The sequence below is a fragment of the Pundamilia nyererei genome, unplaced genomic scaffold (genome assembly GCF_000239375.1).
Source record: "Pundamilia nyererei isolate P.nyererei 1_Seehausen unplaced genomic scaffold, PunNye1.0 scaffold00165, whole genome shotgun sequence".
NCBI lineage: Eukaryota > Metazoa > Chordata > Actinopteri > Cichliformes > Cichlidae > Pundamilia > Pundamilia nyererei.
The window spans coordinates 1260689-1286870 of NW_005187566.1; the positions used below are offsets into that span (position 1 = coordinate 1260689).

Sequence of the window (26182 nt, forward strand, 5' to 3'; positions counted from 1 at the left end):
CACACACACACACACACACACACACACACACACACACACACACACACACACCAGGATAACATCAATGCAACACATCAAAAAAGACATTTCTTGGCAACCTTTGTGGACACCTGCACTTTGATGAGGGAACCACAGATCACATTTTCCCAGGATCTGCTCTGCAGCACACTGCTGCTTGGTAAGAGTTATTTTAACTTTGTCTGCACATCTGTGTCTGCTTCTGTCCCTGTTTGGGTTCATGTGAATGTTTCTCTGATGAAGTAGAATAATGGAGATGTCTGATACGAGGACTTTTTTGTATACCTAAAGGATGTAGTTTTTTTTTTACAATTTTAACACAATAAGTTTGATTCTCAGTTTGTTTACCATATGTGTATATAAACTAGAACAGAGTTACCTGTACCTGTTTTTTTTTAAATAAATAATTAAAACCCAGTGTTTACCAAGACCTTTTTTGATAAGGCTTCAGTGACTGGTAGCTTAATCAACTTCAAGGCTAGGATTCAACTAAAGAAGTGGCATTTTTATGTTTGAGTGATTCTTGGGTCAATGTTAAGTGGCTTAACAAACAAACAAAAACATCCCTCTAAAATTGATCAGGTAAAAGGAGTTTTGGCTGCGTGCACATGTGGCAAATAAATCAATCACAGATATTCCTGATCTTAAATTGTTTTGTGTACAAAGCACTCCTGTCCACAGAATCTGTTTATTCCATTAGAACTTCTCCACCAACATGGGCCAGAACCAAGAGCTGTCAAAGGATATGTAGACGTGCTGGAATGGGCTACAAGACCATCAACAAGAAGTTGGGGAGAAGGTGACAACAGTTGGTGTGACTATTTGGAAATGAAAGAAATAGAACATGGCAATCAATCACCCTTGGTGTAAAAATCTGTGCAAGGAGTAACATGAGAAAGATGGAGGGGCTCTTTAATGATATAAATGAAGTTGGGACCGCAGTCCCCAAGAACACCACTCTACATTATAATGAACTGAAATCATGCAGCACCTGCAAGGTCCATCTGCTAAAGATGGCGTGTGTACAGGCACATCTTAAGTTTGCCAGTGAACAGCTAAATGATTCCGAAAAGGCTTGGGAGACAGTGCTGAGGTCAGAAGAAACTAAAATCAAGCTCTCTGGTATTAACTCGATCCATTGCGTTTAGAATAAAAGAACAGTTGAGTATGACCCAAAGAACACCATCCCCACTTTCAAGCATGGAATTGGAAGCATTATACTTTGGCCAATCGACGGGACCAAGTACCTTAAAATCTTGGACAAGAAGCTCCTCCCCTCAGCCAGAACACGATAACAATGATAACAATGATCCAATACAACAAACCTGGTGTTAGGTCAAACCTGGTGACCACTTACAAAACATGTCTTACTGCTTTGCATGCCAACAAGGGTTTCTCTTTAGACATTTTTTGCTTGGGGAATCAAACACTTATTTCACTCTGTGAGATGAAAATGAATTTATAATATTTATGTATATTTATTTAGTATTTTTGGTTGATATTCTATTTCTCTACTATACAAATCAGAAACTGTCTTTGTAAGTAACCAAACTTACGAATTCAGCAGTGGGTCAAATGATCATTTCCCCCACTGTGTAAAGAAAAGAAAGGTAGCTCACTTTTGCACAGGAGTGTAAAAGTAACCCATTGTCATAGAAAAATACTTGGTCCTGTCAGCCTTTCGGGTTATTGTAGAGGGTAACAAATACATGAGCTCTAAATAAAGGGCTGTTCCCTGTTCCCTAACCCTGTGTTTATATTAATTTGCTCTGTATTTCACATCACTTTCAAATGTATTTCCATCGTTTGTCTCCTTTCACATACCTGCTATGTGCTCAACACTAGGGATGGCCATGGTGCTGTATTTGTGAATGCAGTGGCAGCACCAGGTCAGCTTCTGGCTCTCCTCATCCCCTCCTCCACTTTTATGCACATCAACAAAGTAAGAACCCCACTGGTTGGACACAGCAGAGGGTGACTTCATGCCCTGCTCCTGTTGAGACAGTTGATAGAAAAGCCAAACTATGCAACACTGTGTTCATTTTCAGACAGGTACAGACTTGTTTACATGTAGGAATTACCACCCTGAGCACACAGAGGATGATGAATCTCTAAACTGGTTTCAAGCCAGCCAGCTATGATGAGGTTTCTTTTCTTTAGTACTGAAATGAATCACTATTACTGAGAAATGTATTGCTGTGTTAGTCATAATCACTTGTACATTTTGCAAGCAGATTCTGCTAATGAGCAGCAACATTAGGATGTGGTGTTTAAAATAAGTTTGATAACACACTGATCTTATGAGCCTTAAAGATATCAGGAAATGTTGCATAACAGAGATTTACCAGATGATAAAATAGAAAAAAGGAAAAAGCCCAAGCTGCTTATGATGTTAAGACGTGTTCCAATTACTTTAAAAAGAATATTTTATTTATAATATTAATGTATATATTGGTATATTGGGATATATTCCCGTCTCACTGGTACAACATGAGCATGTAATTAAGTAACTGTTAATGTTGGCCAGGAAAAGCATTATGTTGAGATGGGTGGGGACTGAGCCTCCCTCCATTTCTCTATGGAAGTCGCTCATCATTGAAGTTATGACTCTGATCAGGCTGGGACACTATATTGATGGGAGCTCCCGAATTTTTGTGGACAAATGGAAGAAACCACTGGAAGCACTGGGAGTAACCGGTAAACTGGATCCTAATGGACAACAATTATCGACATAATGTTGTAATATTCTAGTGCTGTGTAGTGTTATTATTTTGGATGTGAACCAGCCTTGTATTTGTTGGGGGGAAAAAGTTAAATAAAAGTACAAAAATAAATAAATAATAATAATATTTTAAAACAAAAAAAGGCAAACTGCGCAAAAGATTTATGAAGATGGGGAAAACATGAAATGCACTAAAGACTAATGATGGTTGACCGTGAAACAAGATGAAAAATACCAAGCAGGCTTCACACTACTTAGTTTTGATCTTTGATAATGCTCAAAATAAAGACTGCAAACCACAGGAAAAGGAAGTTTCTTATCACAAATGATGTTCTATCTGTGTCAGTAACACTTGTTTTATCAGCACTACCAATATCTCTGACACTTAAGTTCTTGTTTAATTCATTTATTCAATGGAAACGATTACATGAGCTCTGTTACAGTCTCCTTCATGTTAAAGTTGCCAACGTAACATGATAACTTAACTAACAGCCTAGTACAAAATGGTCTCTACATTTAACTATTGCTAACTGCTCTAGTTACTCAGCACTAGCATTTGTTGTAGCTTAGCTGAAATCCTCCTAATGGCCAGAATACCAAACTCAGGGCTATAAAATGGTCAACCAAAAACTATAATGGATATAATGATACAAGAAAGATAAAGATAAAAGATAAGTAGGGCAAAGAATGGTTTCATCCCAAGAAAGTTCCAAAAAAGCTGGATTCCTTGACATGACTAGCTAGCTAGCTTAGTGGTACCTAGTAACTGAGCATAACAATTAGAATATTATGAATATATTACATTATGTAATATATAACTGAGTGAAAGCCAGTCTTAATAGTATATCAGAATGTATGCTAATGTTACCAGCTCTATCTATCCTAACCCTTACAGAATTTGGATTGTAGTTAAAGGGAGGTAACAAGGCACTCTGTAGTTAGTTAGGGCCCAACAGTGAATTTGTGCCCTGATGCCTCATATATGATTAACACTGCAGTGTTCCTACTAACTAGTTTGGTTTCTTATTAGTAATAACAGGACAAAATATATTTTAAAACTGAATTATTCAGAGGTCAAAGACTCCATAGTAAGTCTCCCTATACAGTCTATTTTACTAATTTCTTTAAAGTGTGCACTGTACATCTGTGGGCTTTTTCTGTATGTTGGAAAAAATAAGTTCTTGGTTTTAATACATGAGCAGTAAGTTAGATCAGGGTGTTTCAGGTAAATGTGACCGCTTTACTCCATCGCATCTAATTTTGCTCTTCCTTCCTTTACTGCAGTAAAGTACAGTGCAGAGTGCCCTTCGAAACGAAAATGAGGAAATGTTCTTATCCTGGTGTTTCTTGCCAGAAGATGTGCTGACGCCTTATTTTTTTGTCTGAGGGGATGTTAACATCCTGCTGCTTAATATCCTCATTGAACTGTGACCAAGAGGGCTGATATGTATTTATTCATTTCTTTACAATTTCCTTTCTACACGACAGAAGTTAAACACCTGATATGATCCATAATTTGCCTTTAAAAACCTTTTATTTCATGACTGTGTCTCAGCAAGCCTGCCTCACAAGTTCATGAATGGATGTTTTAAGGTCAAACACAGTTGGGCAGTATTCTCAACTTTTTGGACTATTAAAGCAAAATTAAGATAAAGTCACTTACATTTTTCTATCCTACAGCAGTTTTAGAGCAGCTGATCTCAGTGCCAGACTGCTTCTGCAGATCCATCAGCTGAAGTCATATTCTTTAGTTCCAGTTGGAAAGTCGTATGTAGCACAAACTATTTACTTGTTGCACATCTGCAAGCTGCTTTGGAACCTATTTCAAACTATAACGCCTCCTTTTGAGTATTGTGCTTTGTTAGATTCAAAGTCATCCAAGATTTTTAGTACATAGACCTATGGTATCAATTTGAAACAACTATGTTGCTTTATTCCTGAGTTACTGCATTTAAATCTTGAGTTTCCACGTTGCCTGCCCACCTGCCTGGTAGGCTGATGACAATACCCCGTCAGCCTTTTACAGCTGAGGGGTAAGAACTATACTTAAAGAAACCAGAAAGAGTAAGACACAAGTTCAATTGACAGAAGATTTGAGCCTGCATATACAAACACAAAGTCCACAAGGTGTCAGAAGGCTAGAGCTGGGGGTAGGGAATGACTGCTATATAACTTACCTCAAACTTTCCCTTCTTCTCTAGAGGCTCGACTTGCGCCTCATTGGACAATGCCGCTTCACTCTTTGGGACGCCCTCCCCCTCCATTTCTTCCACTATCATCACCGTCTCCCACTTCCCAAAGCTGCTGGCAGGGAACATGTCTGATCTCATGCTGTCACCGAAATAAACTACCTGCAGGGTGAAAAATAACAGCCTGGTTACTCTCAGTGAAACAGAATTCTTGCGTAGGCTTAGTGAAAGTCAGTGAAACTGGTTTTTATCTTCTTTTAACATTCACAATGATGACGGTAGCATGTATGAATTCTGACCTATTTCCCACACACACAAAAAAGGGTTTCACTGGTGATTGATGTTAAGAGGTTAAAGCCCTCCAAACTGGAGTGGGGAATTCAGAATGCAGGAGTTTAAAATGAAATGACACAGACCTACTGACACACAGAAGATGGGAAAAGGGCATTAGAGTAACAAGTAGTATAAAATGGAGAAGACTAGAGGTCAGTTCACAGGAATACTACACAGATACATACAGTTTACAGTTGCTGGAATTTTCTATATCTCTTTTTATCCTTTTCACACAAGCCCTCAAAATAGTGTATGTAAAAACAACTGAATAATCAAATAAAACAATAATAGACTTGGAGGGACTTTATACCATTTCACATTCAAAAAACTCTAAGGTTCTAAAATGTTGATGGGTTCCCTCTAATCAACAGGTTGCTTCAGGTCTTTCCGCAGCATTTCTGTTGGATTAAGGCCACAGTTTTGACTTGGCTTTATCATTTTACACTCTTTAGTAATATTTTAATATTTAATAATATTTTGCATTGTGTCATGTCTTATTGCACAATTCACTATCCTTTTTGATTTATTTGATGATTAGAGGCCCTGACTTTTTCCTTTAGAAAACATTCACTCCATCAGTGATGACAAGCTGTCAGACCCAGATGTAGCCAAACAGGTCCAAACCATGACATTACCACCACCGCGTTTCACAGATAGGCTAAGATTTTTAACCACTTTCTTTTAGTTAACATAATTTTTGTAATGAAAACTGAAAGTACATCTCATTTGTCTTTAAAACACAGTTTCAACAGATCCGCAGATGGCAGAACCGCTCTGTCTGGAAAGCAGTGTTTTATCCCTGTCATGCAAACCAGTCTAGCTCAGTTTATACCTAATGGTGGTGTATTTAATGGTCATATATAGCTAAGCTGATTAGTGTAGCAATTCTGAGTCTAGTACGTATTACCGTTTCTACCCAAACCCAATATACAATGATGTAAACCCATACTAGCCGAAACAAATAGTGATCACACACACATATCTCTGCAAATATATGCGTGTTAGATACAACTAAATCAAACCAGAAGGCCATAAAGAGTATGTAAGGCATTCCAGTAGCTGGGGGTTGTCTCTCTCCTCACAGCTCTGTGCTGTGACTCAAGAGCTCCCTTTCACATGTAAACAAACAGACCGGCTAATCTGGGGGGCTGCAGCCCAGAGCCTGTGGTGCAAGGACTGCAGGAGTTATATTTCCACTAACTTTCCCAGAACTGGCCACAGCTGATCCTCGAACCCCAGAAACACCCTGCACCTCTCATTGCTAAGCAGTACTGCTGCCAGAGTTGTGGGATCACTATGATAAATATTTAGAGAGGCCATGGATTCCAGCACAGAGAAAATATATTACAGATAGACTCATTGTTGATGAATACAGTTACACCGACCTCAACTACACTAAGCTCTGCATTAGGGGAAGACCTATAAAGAGAATCAGACTCCAGGCTATGGTTAAATCAGCCAGGCAGACACCTCTTGGTTTGTAAGCATAACGATCACACTGTTCATTGGTTATAAATGCACCCTTTAGTTTTTGTATTTAATTCTTAATTCTCAGCTGTCAAACTTGCTGTGCCGCAGCACAGCTGGTGTTCTAGGAACGGTTTCTTGACTTGATTTCTCTCCAATATTACGATTGGCTAACACAAATACATTGCACTTTTTGCATATAGAACATTTGTGAAAAATATATGGTGGTGTTGGTAGGAATTTCAAACAACATGAGCAGCATCGTGGAAATCCTAAAGGCCTGTGGTACGTAGCTCACTAATAGAGATTCAGTGACCAGTAAGACGCCCTAGCTTTAGGGAAGACTTATTAGAGCAACAAACTCTTTTTCCAGACTAAATGAAGACCTCCTAAATTAGTGAGATGCAGTTCCTCTCCAGTGTACAGGTTATCTGGTGCAAATTAATTAAAATGCTATACAAGTAGAATTGAATTCAAAATTACTTGACGTGCCATCTTATAATACCAAAGTTTTTCAGGATGAATTCTGCAGAACATGTAAGCATGGAACTTTATCTGGTCATGCCTCATTATGTAAGTTGAAAGCCAACCAGAAAATCTAGTATTAATATAAAGTTTGCAGGTGAAAGACTAGGAATCCAATGGGATTCCTTCATGGCAAAAAGCTGCACATGAAAGTTTCCCCTTGGTCAAGTTATGAGAATCAGCCATGTGGGTCTGTAGTTCTTTTATCAGGCAATCAGGCAATGCAAACATATAGAATGACCTTAATGAGGCCATTGTGCTACAGGCAGCATGGAGCCTGGAGCATAAGGGGGGTGGGGGCAACAGACATTTTGTCAGTTACACTGTAATTCACTCTCAGAAACCAGACATTTTTCTTAACTTGTGAAATACTGTCAGCAGAATCAGTACACGTGTTTTTTTTTTCCTTTTTAACCTGTGCCGCTTTTCCCAAAACAACACAGGGAACACAGAATGAACTACCCATACCCAAAGAACCTGTCTGATCATGTCCGATCAGTCCAGTCACAACCCCAGTAGTTTCAGCAGTGTCCTGTAAGTCAATTGTAATCTTCCTTGAATGCCTCTATTCAAGCCACCTGCCTTAAGTCCTGTCAGGTGAAAGTGGAGAGAACTGAAAATACAGAGTGCCTCAGGTCAACCCAGAGGAGTCTTTAAAGCAGCTATAAGTGCAGGTTGACACTAAATTCCACAAGAGCTTTCTCCACGTGGCTGAGGAACAGGGGGAGCATTGAGCACAGAAGTGGGAGGAGGGGGAAGAGGAACTTTCGATGTGGATGGTGATGAGTATTACTACCTGGACTTGGGTTTGCCCAGTGCAGTGCTGGCTGTGCCTGATCTATTACAGATCATTTCTCCTGCCCTAAATTATTTTGTCAGTTTAGATAGAAAAAGTTTATCTGATTATTTTTAAAAGAAAAGTTACATGCTCTTATGGTTCTTAAGGCATTGTTGGCAGCTAAACTACAGATTTCCTTATTCCTCTTATTTCCAAAAGCAAGAAAGCTTCATAGGAAATCATAAAGTGCTAAAAATTTATACATCACCATACCACAACAACCGTAGTAGAAGATTTATATTTCACACACATTGATTTATATTTCAATGTGTACAATTATGTGAGCGAAAATCACATTTCACATTTCTGAATAAATGTCCAAAAACAGTTATACTCGTGTTAAATTTTTTAAGTGTTTACTTGGATCAGTTGTGAGCTTTCTGAAAAATCAGTATAAATTGTGGTTGCCTGTCAGTGGTGTTAAACCCCATTTGTCCAGCCACTAACCAAGCCACTGTCAAAGTTCTTGTCTTAACATCACAATGTCACAGTGTGTGTCCCAGGGTTCTGATGTTCTGGCGGCTGGCTTTTGCCCTCTGATAGGGTCTCCTATGGCAAATTGGTCCTGCGTGAGAGACCAGACAAAGAGCAATTTAGAAGACCCTTATAAGTGTAAGATCAAGGGAACAGGTTGGGGAACAGATCCTAACTGTCATCTGCGCTTATCTGCCAAACGACAGTTCAGAGTACCTGCCTTTTTGGAGTTCCTGGGTGGGTTGCTTGAGAGTGCTCCACCTGGGGATTCTGTTTTCTTACTGGGAGACTTTAATGCTCATGTGGGCAACAACACCGAGACCTGGAGGGGCTTGATTGGAAAGAATGGTCTGCCTGATCAAACCACAGTTTGTCCTTAATGAACACCATGTTCAAACATAAAGGTGTCCATAAGTGCACATGGCACCAGGGTCCCTGATGTAGATGAGGTTCACCCTGAGTTCCTTTGTCACCGATTCTGTTCATAATTTTATTGACAGAATAGCCAGACGTAGCCAAGTGATGGAAGGCTTCCACTTGGGTGGTCTCGGAATCGCATCTCTGCTTTTTGTAGATGATGTTATTCTTTCGGATTCATCAGGGCATGTCTAGGGATGGGTACCGGTGTCCGGTGCCATGATGGCACCGGTTCTGACATAAACGGTAGTAACCAGACCGAAAAGCAGCGCACATTTCGGTGCTTTATTTCAGTGCTTTTTTTTCCTGAGCTGTGATACACTTCTAGCCAATCATTTTACGTTTCCGAGGATAGTAGGCGGGGCCAGGTACATACGTTCTTTTAGAGCAGAGCTACAGATTAAAATGCCCAAGGCAAAGCGGTCAAAAGTCTGGCTGTACTCCACAGCAAAATATGCAAACTCAGCAGCCTGCAACAAGTGCTTTAAGCTGATACTGTCAAAGGAGGTAACACCTCAAATCCGATGAAACACCTGGCGACGCATAGAGTTTTTTTTGTTAAAAGCCCAGAAATGCGCCGTATGATAGCTTGCTGCGAGACCTCACACCGAGCGCATCTACTGTGCGTGGGTTGCCTGTTATCTGACCCGGAGTTAGCAATATCCCCCAAAACCCCCGAAGAGGAGAGTCCTGGCCCCTAGCCCTGCCAGTGTAGCAGAAATGATGAGGATGATGATGCAGCAGCAGCCGTTCTTCTCTGCGTGAGTAGCTTAATGTTCGTGTGTAATTTACGTTGAGTAGGCTAACCACGTTATTACATTAATGCAGGTAAGGTGAACTAGCAAACATGATCATAGCTACATGCGGCTGTCGTCTTGTTTGATGCCAGATGCTCCCTTCACCCTGGCCAAAAAGGCTAAAATGACCAAAGAAAAAGTGGAAAACAGTTAAACATGAGAGGTTTTGGACAAAGTTTGTGTTTTTTCCATTGATTAAGCACTGCTTCCAGCCAAGAGTGATACCATATATGCCTCATAGCTGCAGAAAAGGCTAACATTGTTATCTTTTTACAAAAAACCAGCTGAACATGAGAGGTTTTTGGACCAATTTTGTGTTCTCCATTCTTTAAGCACCGGTTTGAGCACCGTTTGAGCACCGGCACCGTTTCAAAAGTACCGGTTTGGCACCGGTATCGGATAAAACCTAAACGATACCCATCCCTAGGCATGTCCCACTGGTAGAAAGCCCCAGGACATGCTGGAGAGATTACATCTCTTGGCTGGCCTGGGAATACCTTGGTGTTCTCTCGGACAAACTAGAGTAGGTGGCTACGGAGACGGAGGTGTGGGCTCCGTCTCGGAAAAGGAGATGGAGCCCATCTATTTTCTTCTCCTTGTCCGGGACAAGGAGAAGAAAATAGATGGATAACATACATTATTAATTGCTTGTAGAACATTCAAGTGTAATCATTGAGCATACATATTTATATTTCATTGTATTATGTGAAAATCTATCAAATTTAAAGGGACATGATTGTTCCAAATTAGGTCCTTTTAGACACAATTATACATCCCTGTGAGCATACACAGACACACTGGATTATTTAACAGCTTTTTCCTTTAGATGCATTCCAGTATGGGACAGCTCTTCTCTCTACAAAAAGCCACAAGCCAAAAAGCTTTCATTGTAACGTCTAATGGGAGTTTTGTGGCTGGCTTGTAGTTAGACTGTTGAGAGCAGAGACGAGTCAGCATTTTTTCTGGTCTATTTTGTCTGGCATTTTTCCTTTTATGTAGTTGTGTCCTGTGCCCTGTTTTTGACTAAACTGTTGCTTTGATGCCACTTTATGGCTTGTTTTTCTGATACAATTTCATAATTTCACACAGATGGAAGCTTATTTGTCTGGAAGACAGCTGCATTACTTACCAGACACCAAATATAAGCTATTGACTTATAAATACCTACTTTATTTGATAGTTTTCATCCATCCATCCATTCGCTTCTGCTTATCCTTTTCAGGGTTGCTGGGGACGCTGGAGCCTATCCCAGCTGTCATAGGGCGAAAGGCGGGGTACACCCTGGACAGGTCGCCAGTCTGTCGCAGGGCTAACACATAGGGACAGACAACCATTCACACTCACATTCACTCGCACATTCACACCTAGTGGCAATTTGGATTATCCAATCAACCTATCCCCACAAGCTGCATGTCTTTGGACGGTGGGAGGAAGCCGGAGTACCCGGAGAGTAACATGCAAACTCCACACAGAAAGACCCCGGCCTGATGGTGGAATTGAACTCAGGACCTTCTTGCTGTGCGGCAACAGTGCTAACCATCGTGCCACCGTGCTGCCAAAATATTCACGTTTACATCCAACCATTGTCATTTCTGATCTTGTTCCCTCCCAACTAAAATCTTGTCTGTAGATCCTTATTATCTGGCCCTAGCAGATCATAAGCTAGGGGACTCCGAGTGACAATTCCAAACTTGGTTAATTGGGTCAGGTGACGGTATCTGGTGTAAAATCTTTTGACATACGTAGTATTTAATGAAGTATATGAAGTATTTAATTGAAATTTTAAAAAGTTATTTTCATAGAGAAAGAAATCTAGAAAGTTGTATATTTGGCTAATCCCTAAAGCTTCTTAGATTGTTTATTAGGTTTTATTTAATATATCCTTTAAATGATCACATAAAGGTTTAATTAAGGTTGAAAATCACATTTTCAAGACTGTCAACTACCAAAGAGAGCAGCAAATACTATTTTATCCATAAAAACAAACAATACAAATAAATATGTTTGTCTTATTCTACAAATGAGTCAACACAAAGCTTTTTGAGTAGTCAGCAAGATTTTAATCCGAAATACAATTAATGTGGGGGAAATAAACAGTTGTAAAGTAGCACTACTTGTCAGTCAATTATCCAATTATTTTTGATCCTTTCTGTCTATCCTTTCCATTCGGTTTTGTTTTAGTTCTACAGCATTTGGTATAATCACCTTTATTCTTTAACACAGCCTCATCTTACTTGGGCAAGCTTTCTTGTAAATATCTTGTAGTAGTCTTCAGGAATAGTTCTTCAAGTTTCTTCAAGGATGCCCCAAAACTTCTGGATACTCCTTTTTTATTCTATTTTTCTTTTCTCAGTCGAGGTGATCCCACATTCAGTAATGTGGAAACCCGGGTTCTGGTCAGGCCAATCCATGACTGACAGTGTTCTACAGTTTTTTTTTTTATCCAGGTGGGCTTTTACTGGCAGGGTCTTGGATCACTGACATGGGCTATAAAACATTTAAAATCCTTAGACTTTCTAAAAAATCAACAGTGTGCCTTATGTGTGAATTCTGGTTGTGCTTATTGATGTTGAACCGATTTTATGTGGTACACGGCGCTCAAAAGTCTGTCAAAAAATGTTTTAGTACAACTTTGGTAAGCTACGAAGCTGCACTGCTTGATGGATTGTTGGAGCATTACGGCTACCGTAGTCAGGAGCCTCGCGGAGTAATCCGGGTCCAAACTCCACTTAAGGTCCCGAAGTCAAACGAACACGGTGGCATCACCGAGAGTGAAAAACTGTCTAAATTATTTCGTTTTTAATAAAATGATCAGCATTGCCACTTTACCAGGTATAACAATTAAATTTAACATCCACGCATCCATGACAACAAAATTTATTACATTTAACGGAGTTAGAAGTTAGCAAGAAGTTAGCTTGCTAGTTTCCACCTAAACATCATATAGCATGTTCTGACTGAGAGATTTGTGAAAAATTAAAACGTACAGCTCTGCTATCACTTCCAACATAACTGAAGACAGAAAACTAAACAGCAGTGACTTTTGTAGGGTTACTGAAGTTAGACTAGCTGGAATATAATGATGTGCTACATGATCGCTACACAGCTATGTTAGCATAACATAAACACAGTGAAGCTGGAGCATGAACGCTAACTTTTATCCACTCGATAAAAGTTAACGTGAGGGTTCCCAATGGTGTGGGACAAATGCAATCACAAGGCAGGATGCTGTAAACAGACCAAACTTCAGTCAGGAGAACAACTGAGATAATCCATCCACAATATGAGGTTAGTCATTAATATACTGCAACAACATGGGAATAGAGCAGCTGCCAGAGAATTCAACATTAATGAATCAATGGTACAGAAGTGGAGGAACAAGAAGAATGAGTTGAGTGAAGTTTGACATATCTGACTGTTTTGTTTTGCTTAGTGCATCTTATAATCCGGTGCACCTTATGTATGAAAACAGACCCGTTCATTGACAGTGTGCCTTATAATCCGATGAGCCTTATGGTCCGAAAAATACGGTAGTGCAAAAATATTGTTTTACACCTGTCAAACAGTTCTATTGTTGGCACTTTACATACAATCGACTAAATAAATGGGAACAAATTATATGTTTCGCAACAGTACTTTTTATATGCTCGAATGATTCATAAGTGAGTATAAAATGGCTTTGAAAACAATAAAAAAAAAAAAGAGAATTCCTCTTAAAATGATGAAGCACAAGAACTGGAATGAAAATGCGTGAAAAACCAGCCAAAGTCCAAAGACTTTAAAAGACCTTCAAAAAGCCTGGAGAACTAATACTCTAGACCAGGGGTGTTCAACTCCAGGGCTCAAGGGCCGGTGTCCTGCAGGTTTTCGGCTACGTTCACACTGCAGGTCTTAATGCTCAATTCCGATTTTTTGATCAAATCCGATTTTTTTGTCTGCTCATTCACACTACAAATAAAATGCGACAGCAAACACTCTCAAGTGTGAACGCTCAAAGCGGCCGCATGCGCAAAAGAAGATGTCACACACAACGCGCTCTGTTTAGACCCAGAGCAAACAATATTGTTTGACTGATGGCCCTTAATATAAAGATTTTGGACTTCACGTTTCCCAATTTTTGCTTTAAGTTATTTTGTTATTTACACAATAATGTAGATAACCTAATAATGATCCTTATTGCTGTTTTAGAGAGGAGCGGTGCTTCAAAGGATAGTTGCAGATTTCTGTCAGAATCTGCAGATTATGCAGTGTAAGTAAAATGTTAACATTTCTCCAACGTTGTCTTCCCAACAGTTTCACCGGATGGCCAGGAAGCGTTCGCGATGTCTTATCGGGCGCTTGATAATTGGCGTCTGTCTTGTGTCAGTGACGTAAAAGACAGATTTAATGCGACTTGACCGTTCACACAGCAGTCGCTTTCTGAAACATCGGATATGTATCGGATTCAGTACCACATACGAAAGTGACCCAGATCGGATTTGAAAATATTGGATTTGTGCCGTTCACACTGTCATACCATGATCGGATATGGGTCGCATAGGGTCAAAAAAATCGGATTTGATGCGCTTTCGCCTGCAGTGTGAACGTAGCCTTAGATATCACCCTGGGTCACCACACCTGAATCAAATGATTAGTTCATTACCTCTGGAGAACTACAAGACAAGTTGAGGAGGTAATTTAGCCATTTAAATCAGCTGTGTTGGATCAAGGACACATCTAAAACCTGCAGGACAACGGCTCTTGAGGCCAGGAGTTGGACACCGCTGCTCTAGACCACTTTAAAAATGTAAAAAAAACCGTGGCTCCTTGGAAGAAAAAGTCTGAAGCCAAGCATTTAGAAAAGTCTGAAGCCAGAGGTACTTGGCTGGAGTTGACCACAGTATTTAGTTAGTTTAGCTAATTTTTTCCATGTTTAATTTGAGAAGTCATACATATATCTGTATGTACATGACAGAAAATAAGGTTTCCCTTAGTCTTGTCAATTAAACAAACCACTGTCGTGTGGGACTGAATGTTGGTTAACTGTTGTTTTCTTGAGGGAAAGAAGTGTCTCTAAGAATGGCTTATACTGGCTCTATCAGTGAATTCTCAGCATGCTGTCACACCCCTGCCTTGTCAACAGTCATGCCAGGGGCCACGTTCCTCCTCTTCATCACTCTAGTGTGAATCTCCCTGAGCGTATTTATCATGAAGCCTTCATCTCTTTCAGTGCCTGCCAAAAGCTGAAGTTGGAGCTAACCTCAAAGTGAGCCAGAGCTCTGGCTGCCTGCTGTAGTGTATGAGGTGGTTTGTGTACCTTGGGCTCTGGTTTCCCCGTCATTTTCTTGAGCAACTCGTGGAGGTGTGGCCAGTTGCCCTGGGAGTACCAGCCGGGTTTGTCCAGCGACGGCAGACCTTCGCTCTCCTCCACATCGTTCACTGCACAAGCAAAAATGGGTAATATAAAACAGTCGCAGCAGTTTGACCAACAAGCCAGCTGCTGCAGGAGCAGACACACCAGCAAAACCTCCAGTAATCCAGGACAAAACCACACAACTCAGTGGCAGAGGTACAGCGTCATTTGTGCAGGGAAACAAAGAGTAAATCTCAGTGTTTGTGAAAAAACAGAACAGGGAAGTACAAATAGCATCTTATCCTCAGCTCTAATTTGTCTTTTAAATTACTTTATGATTCTTTACTAGGTCTTCAGAATCATTCAACCTTTTAACCCTCTGAGTTGATCATAGGTTGTAAATCTAACCCCAACACGACCCTCACCCTCTATTTCAAAGTCCAAAATTGACTTTTTTGAAAAAAGTTGGAATAATTATTTTCTTATTTCCCCAATTGCCAAAATTTGGAAGAGCATTTTAATGAAAATCATGCAACCACGAAAAATGACATATTCTGATAGCCCAGGCTAAGAATTTGAATTTGGGTTGCGACTGAAGAGGATGTCGACCTCAGAAGGTTAAATTACAGTGCTATTAATCGGGCTAGATTTGCAACTCTTCAAATGTATAAGGCAGGATATGGAAAGATGGAATACATATCCGTTAGGATTTAGTGACAGGATAAATGTGATAAAGATGAATATCTTATCATGATTGCTATATTTATTCCTCTCTCTTCCGATAAGCATACCTCAAACCCAATTCTCAGAATGGGATAAGTATATATCTAGATTTGTCTGGGAAGGCAAGCGGCCAAGGGTACGATACACTACTTTACAGCTTACTAAGGAGAAAGGAGGAATGTCGCTTCCTAATTTAAAAGAATATTTCCGTGCTGCACAGATACGCCAGATAACATATTGGTGTAGTGATGATTACGGGGCTCGCTGGAAGGATGTGGAGCTCTCCACACTCAATGTCCCAATTCAAACAAACATGGGTATAAAAAAGATCCCTGAATACGTAACTAAAGACCAAGATAGGAACCCGATAATATCCTTTACATTAAATGTATTGTATGATACAGTAAAGGAGTTCAGAATTGGTAAAGAGCTTGGTTTGCTAAAATGGATAGCCTTCGATGAAGAATTTGGACCAGGAAAATTGGATCTTGGTTTTAAAAATTGGAATGAAAAGGGAATCACAGCAATTTGTTTATTAATCAAAAAAGGAGAAATTAAAAGTTTTGAAGAATTAAAACGGAAATACAACTTAAAAAACAAGGATTTTTTCAGATACTTACAGGTGAGAGATTACGTTAATAAAAACATAAAAATAAAGGAAGACAAAATCCATCCTATTATAAAAATAATTATACTGGCATATAAAAGTGTTATTCCAAGAACGGTGTCTACCCTATACAAATGTTTGATGGACTCAAGACAGGAATCAACTGTATATGTTAAAGTAAAATGGGAAAGAGAGCTGAGTGAAGAAATGGTAAATGGTAAATGGCCTGTATTTATATAGCGCTTTACTAGTCCCTAAGGACCCCAAAGCACTTTACACATCCAGTCATCCACCCATTCACACACATATAAAAGAGAGGGTGTGGTATGAAACATGGAAAGAACATAAGGTGGAGAGAATTCATCTGGAAAAATCAAATTCGCTATTTTATTACACCTAAGATTAAAAATAAACAAACCAATACACAACAACAATGTTGGAGGCTGTGTGGATGGGATGAACCAGACCATACGCACATTTTCTGGAAATGCAGAAAAATTCACACTTTCTGGGTTAAAATTCACTCGGCTCTCTGTGATATATTAGGTTATATTATTCCTATAACCTGCCTTGTTTTGTATCTAGGGTACTTGGAAGGTACTGTAGATGTAAAGGATCGTTACCTGGCTAAGATTCTCCTTTTGGCAGCAAAGAAGGCCATCACCAAACACTGGCTTAAGACAGAAACACCAGGAAAGCAGCAGTGGGTAGCAATTGTGGAGGACATTATGAAGATGGAGAACCTTACATATAAACTGAAATTAAAGGAAGAACGCTTTTTGAAGGACTGGGGGAAATGGTTGACGTACAGCAGAAGAAAACTGAACTGAATGAAGATGGGCATACAAAAAAAAAAGAAAAAAGAAAAGAATGTGAAATGAACGATGGAAATGTTTGACACCACAGGCATGTTTCCTATTTTTCTTTTTTCTTTTGTTTTACTTTATCTTATTTTTCTAATTATTATTATATATGTATTTATATTTTTATACATATATTTGTTTGTTCTTTTTTCTTTCTAATTTCACTGTCTTGAGTTTGTGACCCTCTTTGTATTTTGTTATTCTGAAAAAACTGTATGCGTAATGGACAAGTGAGTTGTTCAAATAAATAAAATAAGAAGTAAGAAAAAAAAAAAGACAATCGAAATGGTAGAAAACCTCTGAAGTTTCTGTTTGGTTTAGTTTGGTAACTTGATTCCAAGTATTCCATGACTCTACAAAGACGTGAGCTGCTGTTGATAGAAACTGCATTTCGGCAGCCCTTAGCTCAGCTCAGCACTGAAGGGGAAAATCAGACTACGAATGAAAGCAGCACAGTGAAGACTGCCATATTCAGATCCAGCCATGCCCCTCTTGTTTCAATCCAACCTTAACAAACACCACTTGTCAGCCAAGGTATTAACAAATCTCATCTTTTCTCTCCGAAAAGTCAGAGCCATGGTTCTGTGGAGGTAAAACACCCGTGTCATTTTCAGAATACAGAGCTTGTGAATAACAACGCCAATAAGAGTTTTCCACTGGTTGGCTACAGGTTTGATGTTAGCAAAGAAGTTCCTTCTAGAGAAGCTGTTTGTTAGTGCAGATAATAAGCAAAAGTGGAACTGGGATACAGACATGTAATCCCCAATGTTTCAGTAATGATTAACTGCACGATGATCACAACATCACATTTAACAATGCTGGGCAGCTTCCTATAGATCATTTTCAATAACTGACTGTTTGAGTTTAAATTGTAAGAAATAATTGTGTGAAATTACAGAAAATATCCTGTAATTTTACACATTTATACTGTAAATATTTCATATAGTTATAAAAACTAATTCACAGCTTTAAGTATGTATTTTCTTACAGGTTTTTTTTGCTAAAATAAACTTTGTGAAAATGCAAATGTGCAAAAAGAAAACTTTCTGAAGCTGCTATATACTGTATGACTGTTTGACTTTCTGCAGTAAGCCTCCTTAGTCAACCTAAACAATGGCAAACGCTTGCTCCCTGTCTGAATTTACACTCTCCTCTCTGTGAAGCAGGATAGAGGGCTCACTGCATCTAAAACCCAGCAGCAGCATAATGATAAAAGGAGTCCTTCACCCTCTGCGATAAAAAAGACAGTGTTCCACAGAGCGAGTTCAAACTCAGGTTAAATATGCTAGAAACATTTTGACAGGAGAGAAAAAACAGTAAGACGAGGGATGAGCACCTGAACATCTGCGAATCCTCATGCACACGTGTATACTCAGCTGCAAGGACACTGGGGTATGAGAGTGATGGGGTCATGTGGTTTGGATTCAGAGCAGTGCAAATGGTGCAGCTGAGATAAGCAGCAGCTCTTAAGAAGTCCTGTTTCTGTAACACCAGTTTTTTCTTCTACTGGTGACGACTTTCAGGCTTCAGAAACTGACGAATTTGAACAGATAAAACTATCCTGTCCCAGAATGACAGGCACTTTACACTAAATTCAGTCATTCACACACAGGTGATGGCAAGCTACATTGTAGCCACAGCTGCCCTGGGGCGCACTGACAGAGGCGAGGCTGCTGGACACTGGTGCCACCGGGCCCTCTGACCACCACCAGTAGGGCCATCTACAAGTACACCATCCAGGTACTTGTAGAGTACTTTTATGTAGTGTTACCTAATCTGCAGATGATGAGGGAGTAAATGCAATTTGTGAATCTGAATGTCTTCAGAATATAGAAGGAAAGTGGACGTTGTTCTTAAACCAATCATTTACGAGCTGATGATCAGCTCTGCGCGCTCACCTTCATGACAATGAATTGAGCTTGCTTGGTGGGTCTTCAACCATCAGCTCTAGTGTAATAAATTTGAAGTGTTCTAAATAAACTTTATTGGCCAATAAAAATGAGAATATGTCAAGAGTGCAGAACAAGAAGCAACGATTTCAGTTAAAAAAAAAAGAAAGAATAGAGGCCAGATGCCGATGCTACTTCTGCCAGCGTGGCAAAGCTAAGGGCGAGGGAGAGAATATTTCAGTGAGTGGATCATCCCGTCTTCACACATAATGCATCCCCAGTCTTCTTGCTGGCAGCCAGATAATCCAGACATGGGGAGCATACCAGGAAACAACCCCTGTCCCAGGACACACCTTCACCACCAGCATCTAGGAGCAGATGTCTGGGGTTGGGGCAGGTAGGAGAAGCTACATGGAAGCTGCAGATAGTGCTGTCAATAACAGAACGCACAGCTGTTTATAATATTCAGGTTAAATGTAAAATCTGTGGTGGTTATAGCTGGAGTAAGCTCTCATTCCCATCAATAGACTAATAAAGTAATAAAAGCCTGTTGTAAATGGAGCAGCACAGGTGTGGGGTTAGAACAGTTGACGTCAGAAAGAACTCCACCATCTGGTTATCTCCGGGTACTATGGCTTCCTCCCACAGTCCAAACATAAGCAATTATTGGGGTTAGCTTAATTAATATTTCTACATTGTCCATAGGTGTGACTGTGAGTGCGAATGCTTGTCTGTCTCTGTGTGATAGACTGCCGACCTGTCCAGGGTGTACGCCGCCTCTCGCCTTAGGAATGTGTTTACTGAGGTCACAAGTGAGCCAAGGAGGTCAAGGCTCCCTTGCCCTTTAGTTTTGGTGAATAGCCAAGCTTGATATTCTTGGCTGATAAACTTGCATTCCACCCTCTTTTTTTCAAATAAGGTCACTTTCATAATGTAGAATCCAAAACCAGTGGGTTTGTCCATCCTTTAAACACTCTCAATTGCAAACTAAACATGAGCCAGTGTAGTTTGACCTGTTTTAGTCAAATCATCCACAGGGAATGGTCTGGAGGAGCTTTTTACATCTGTAATTAAGCTTTGGCTTAAACTGAAAACGTCCAGAAACCACACCCAATAAGTCGGTGTTAATAACCGCTAACGTACACTCTTATATGTCCTGAAACATTCATATTACAGAGGTCAGCTACAGTAAACTTACACAACACCATTCCTTAAAAAGTATTACCAGATCATTGGACTCAAAGTGATGCCACTTTGCTGTTTAATGTGGCAAAGCCAATATATTCAATTGCAGACATGCAGCAGTAATTACACAATATGACAAACACGTACAAGATAATTGAAAAAAGATGTTTTGTTTTTGTTTAATTAAAAGTATGTTTTATGTGATGGTACTCTTTAAAGTGACAGATTATTATTTTTATATATTTGAAATCATAATAATATTTTAATGTAACATTTAACGACATTTTGAAACCTCCAGTCGGTGCAAAAGTTATATATTTGAGCCTTTTCTACAGATGTTTTCAAGGCTTAAATAACTGAGAAATGGGTGCGGTGATCTTTTACTTACCAAGGGTTCTAAAGGGCCTCTGCTGGGGCACCAAGGAGAAGAATCCTGGCTTAAGGGCATTTGTGATAATGATGTCAAATAGTTCCTCAAAGTCCTTCCTGTAACAGCCAGAGAAAACTCTTTAGACTCGACAACTCGTGGAAAGCATCCAAGTACACAAGTGCACACAGTGAGGCTGAATGAGCCTAAACAATCAGATGATACAGATGATAGAAAACACAGAGCAATAAACAGTGAAGAAATGCAGACTAAAGTAAACACCGACCTACAGTCATGAGGACTTTAGTATACATGTTTATGAGGAAGAATCTTCCTTATAAGGAGAGAAGCCAACAAGTGGCTCATGAAGCAAGACATAAATATTAGTATGTGCCAAGCTTTAATTGCTTCATGACAAAAGTGCTCATTATAGTACAGTACAGTATATAACCGTGGCAAAAATGGGTTTCTGCACATTTTAACAATCATAATTCAGAACTCAAAAGTCTATTTGTACTGAAAAATATATTAATATAATTGTGATCCACACTTTGCAACTATAACTGCTTTAGCTCTTCTGGGAAGGCTTTCCATGAGGTTTAGGAGTGTGTTTATGGGAAAGTCAGACAGTGATGTGTGACTTTGGAAAAGGAAGGGCCATCCCCAAACTGCCTACACTGGGTCAGGGACAAGGAGTTTAACCCTTTCATGCATAGTGGTCACTACAGTGGACAGCTATTCAAAGGCGGTTTTCTTGTATTTGTGTCTGTGTTGATAGTATACTTGCATATAAACCACTACATTGGACACTGCTGTGTCACTCCATACCCTGCCACTCACTGGGTGACAGGGTTATATTTGTTATATTTGTTACATATATTGTTATAAAATATATTTAAAATATATATAAAAATATTTTTGTTATGTTATAGTTCTTTCACATTTTATTTTAGTAGTTTGTCAAATTCATAAGTCAAAACGTATGTTGTCCACCTAAGTGGACAACATACATAGCAGTTTGAAAAGTGCATGTTTAAAAAAATTTAGTTCAATTTTTTTAAATTCAGTTTTGGCTGCCCATATGACCCACTCCCACATTAGCCGAAGAAAATGGATAAACATCTCAACTTTCAGTACTTTATATAAACCAGAAAACATGCTTAGTCAGTGGAATAAACACTCACAGAATCATGAAATGGTGCTATTCTTCTTATAAAAAAAGTCTTCATCCAATTGTACCAAATAGTAATGCCCACTTCACTGGACAGGTTGGTCAGTATTAGCTTGTACTCTCCTGTTGGACAGAGCTGGCTTTCCTGTGCTATTTCTGACAGCCTCGTGTCATTGGTGTTCAGCCACTATTTGCCACACAGCAACTACTGTGGGCCAGTGACGATTTTCTCTTGAAAAGGACGGTGGCATGATGACAAAGGAGAAGCCCCGTTTCTCAATAAAGTGCTTTCTTAACATATCACACATCGTGTGCTGACATGACCCACCAACACATTTCCCTGGAAGAATACACCAACTACCTCAATCAGCACAAACACTCCTCCCTAAACCACTTCAGCCTAATTTCTAAGTCTTACAACAGAAATCTGCTGACCTTGTAAAGGTCTGAGTGTGTGTCAAACACACACACTCAGACAAGCCTCTGCTTTCTATGGAAGACGACAGGAAATGGTGTCAGAGGAGGAAATCCAGAGCAAAACGGCTTTAACCTGAAAACTTCACATGGAGCAACAGCTTCAAGCAATGGAGACTGAAAAAAAACCAAACTATCGACAAGGCCAGAGAAGAGGATAAGAGCCGACAAAGAACAAGAAGGGCTTATCTAAGTCCAAACACAGCAGCAACGTGGACACTGAGTTGTTTCAAGGCCCTGTACTGCTGCTTGATCGAGTGTGAAATGGGGCTTAGGCTACAAAAACAAGGCTCTAACCACACTTTGTATAGTGCAGACAGAGGGAAGCTGGTAATGCACAAAGCCAGTGATTTGAACAGTAGCCCCACCGCTACAATTTAAAAACACAGACCTCATCAGCATCCTGCTGGGCAGGTTTAGAAAGGTCAAGGATGAGTGAGTTGAATGAAAAAAGAATAGGTTAAAAGCCCTATTTGGACTGTTATGGTAAACAAAGCAGATGAGGTTCCAGCTTTGTTAATGGAGGTGCCACTGTGAAGTATTGGTGTGGGCAGTCTTACCCCAGGATGTGTTCACAGATGAGCCTGCAGTAGTCGCTATGGGAGCTGGTGATGAGGAGCAGAACCTGGCCAGCATTTTTCATGCTGCGCAGCCAGGTCTTGACAGAGTCGGAACAACGCTGCAGGTACTGGCCCGGATCCCTCTTCACACTTGGGAAGTATGTCCCTGCATCATCTGTGGGGAAACACAACAGTAGTAAGACAAGTGCACGCTATGTAAACAAAAGTGACACTGCTACTATTTCAAATTCAGATTTCCACAATCTCACACACCTCGACAGAGACTCCAGTAACAAAGCTACAACAGTTATTTACTATGGTAATAGTTGATTACTGTAGCTGTGAAGCACTACTACCATGCCGCTTGGGGCTTCCTATTACACACTGAGTGTTTCTTTTTCACTCTCCCTATGTTTATACACCTCTCTGTATTTAATCATTAGTTAGTGTTACTGTGGCTTTTGTCTTGTGTCACTCTCTTCATCTTTTCATCTCCAACTAGTCATGGCTTTGCCTCCCTGAACCTGCTCAGTTGAAGGTTTCTTTCTTTTAAAAGGGCGTTTTTCCTTCCCGCTGTCACCAACTGCTTGCTCAAAGTGGGCCATTTAATTTTGGGGGTTTTCTCTATATTATTGTAAAGTCTTTACCTTACAAGACAAGACAAAGCCCATTGAGGCCACTATTGTTGTAACTTTGCACTATACAAATCAAAGTCAACTGAATTAAATTGAACTGAACTCATTTGTTATTTACAGTCCAATGCTAGAACACCCTCAGCTGCTGAACATAACAGCATTTCCTTACTACCCACTGACCATCTCATTAAAATTGATCCCCACTGTAACATACGTGTAAGTTACAGTTGTGTCATAGAGCTAAACTGACAGCATGTTTCTGAGTGGCTAACACAGGTCTGTTTTTGCTCTGCTGTACCATCATACAGTGCAAATGTAACACTATATGGAAAGTACCAGCTGTTCACAACTGCTAACGTAGTGTCCATTTTTAAACAGGTAAAAATTTTATTGTCTAATCTGATTTTTTTAAGTAATCTGTGGTCATCTTTATCTTTTTACCTGATATAACACTTTAATAACAAAGGACAGCATGCTGACCTCCAGTTATGGTCACTTATTCTAGGATAAAATTCTTTCAGCTGCGTTAAAACTTTGATACAAGTAACTACCTGTAATGCAACGATGCAGAGAAACAACAAAACAAAGAAAAAGAAAACTGAAATCTGCTACCATAAATATGCCAGAGGAGTCTTTGGGTTACTGAAAGAAACCAGCACAGATGGTAATCAATTAGCTTCTTCGCATATTGTTGCAAAACCCCAAAAAAGCTACAATTCTTTCAAAGACAAACATCAAAGGACACATGCTTCCATTTTTCCTCGTGAGAGACTAAACGTTTACAGATTGAGCAAAGAAAGCTGAAGTGCTTGAACTTTTCCACAATTTATTTTCTGCTGAGCAAGCTTCAAAAAACAAACAAAACTAAACACACAAAAACATGAACTATATTTAAAGATGCCATACAGAAAAAAACATAAAGTTCTCTTTGGAATCTGTGTTCACAAAAGTGGGACCTAAGGGTCATGGCCCTGCTTCTCCATCACTTCACTTCCTGTTAGTATTACCAATTCTGGCTCATTAAAACATGTAACTCAGTTATGTGTCTCATCACTATAAAAACCTATGAATAAAGCATGATATATCAAGAATACAGATACTGCCTGACAACACATAATACACATGAATACATATAATATTGCCATTCTGCATTGTAAAATGTGGAAACATTATCAAATGGTACCTGGAAGTCTTGTAACTGCAAAAATTGTGACTATTTGTAGACCCAATGAATCCTACAGACAAAAGACCTCACAGTTCTGCGATGGAATTGACATAAAGGCAACAATATACAAACAGAAATATGAAGCAGATGGTATTTGCTGACAAACTTTAATAGAAGCTGTGTTTTTTCTTTTGCAAGCAGAAGAAAAAAGAGCTACATTCTACTTATAGTACACTACTTATCTCTATAAGTTAATACCATTTTTAATATCCTGACATCAGCACCCTCAGCAGACTACCTGACACAGTATTTATAGCAGCAGTTCCAAATTCTTTTCTGTTTAGGTCTATTTTTTTTAATCTGACTAAATAAATAGGTATGTAACAACTACTGCCTGTCATGGGAATGATATGGTTGAGCGGTTTCTCAGTCCTGCACCAAGTCTAAAATGTTTGGGCATGCTGGCCTCCAGTGGCCAAATACAGGACTAACACGGAAGAGGAAAAATGCTCTGGTTTTTTCCAAAAAAGGCAGTACAGAGGTCTAAACAGAAGATGGTGACAAACACAAACAAGCAAAAACGGCTCATTTATCTGGTTTATCCGGTCAGTGAGAACCTCTTAATCCGCATTTTTGAAAGTGTTCCAGATGCAAACATTTAAAAAAAAAATCTCGTCTGAAGTTTTAATTGCATCCACAGATCATTACACCTTCAGCTAAACAGCAAAAAGGGGTCTCAACAACCACGGCCGCTCCTCAGGAAGCACAAAGCCTGTCTTGCCTCATTACCCACAATCAGGGAGGTCATCTGTGGGGGATTAGGGGAACTCTCCTAGCAGCAAGATTCCATGAAGTAGTTACATGTGTTTAACAAACATCGACCCCACATGCCAGCACCAGATTTCAATAACACGCCGCAAAGATTCAGAGATGAAGATGGCTAAAAAGATGATATTGGATTCCTTATCCAATACCAGCCACAATAAAACATCATAAAAGCACGTGGTAGTTCTGCTGTAGGTGGTAAATAGTGTCCTGTTGCTAGATCAAGGGAAATTCTAAATCCATAGTGTCCAATTTAGTCAATATTAACAGATAGTGCAAAAATTTGTTTGCAGATATACATGCTGACCACAGACGCTGGTCATATATCGCCTGTTTTGCTGATATGTCAGTGTCAGTCAATACTGGCTGACAGCAGCAGACAGTTGATATATCAGCACATCCCTATAGAGATCAACACTTCCACCCATTCTGCAATTCATATGAACAAAGATGCTAAAAAAAAACAAAACACTCGAGTGTGATCCCAGAACAGGATGATAGCCTCAGCTGAGTGCTGTTTTGTTTTGTTTTATTTCTTTCTGTCTCAGTGACACCTCCCAAAAACAACTCGGTTTTTTCATTTCACAGACGCTCTATATTTTGTTC

The 26182-nt window shown here is 39.6% G+C and overlaps 1 protein-coding gene across 1 annotated transcript in view; it reads right to left on the reverse strand.

Annotated features, from left to right (window-relative positions):
- The window catches only part of nt5dc1 (5'-nucleotidase domain containing 1), a 76472-nt gene that overhangs the window by 4096 nt on the left and 46194 nt on the right, over positions 1–26182 (reverse strand). Inside the window, exons 7-11 of the mRNA XM_005745745.2 lie at positions 22952–23126; positions 20768–20865; positions 15077–15198; positions 4918–5091; positions 1843–2011 (exon numbers count right to left, since the gene is read on the reverse strand). Of these exons, the coding sequence (XP_005745802.1) occupies positions 1843–2011; positions 4918–5091; positions 15077–15198; positions 20768–20865; positions 22952–23126 (738 nt within the window). The remainder of the gene's footprint in view (positions 1–1842; positions 2012–4917; positions 5092–15076; positions 15199–20767; positions 20866–22951; positions 23127–26182) is intronic.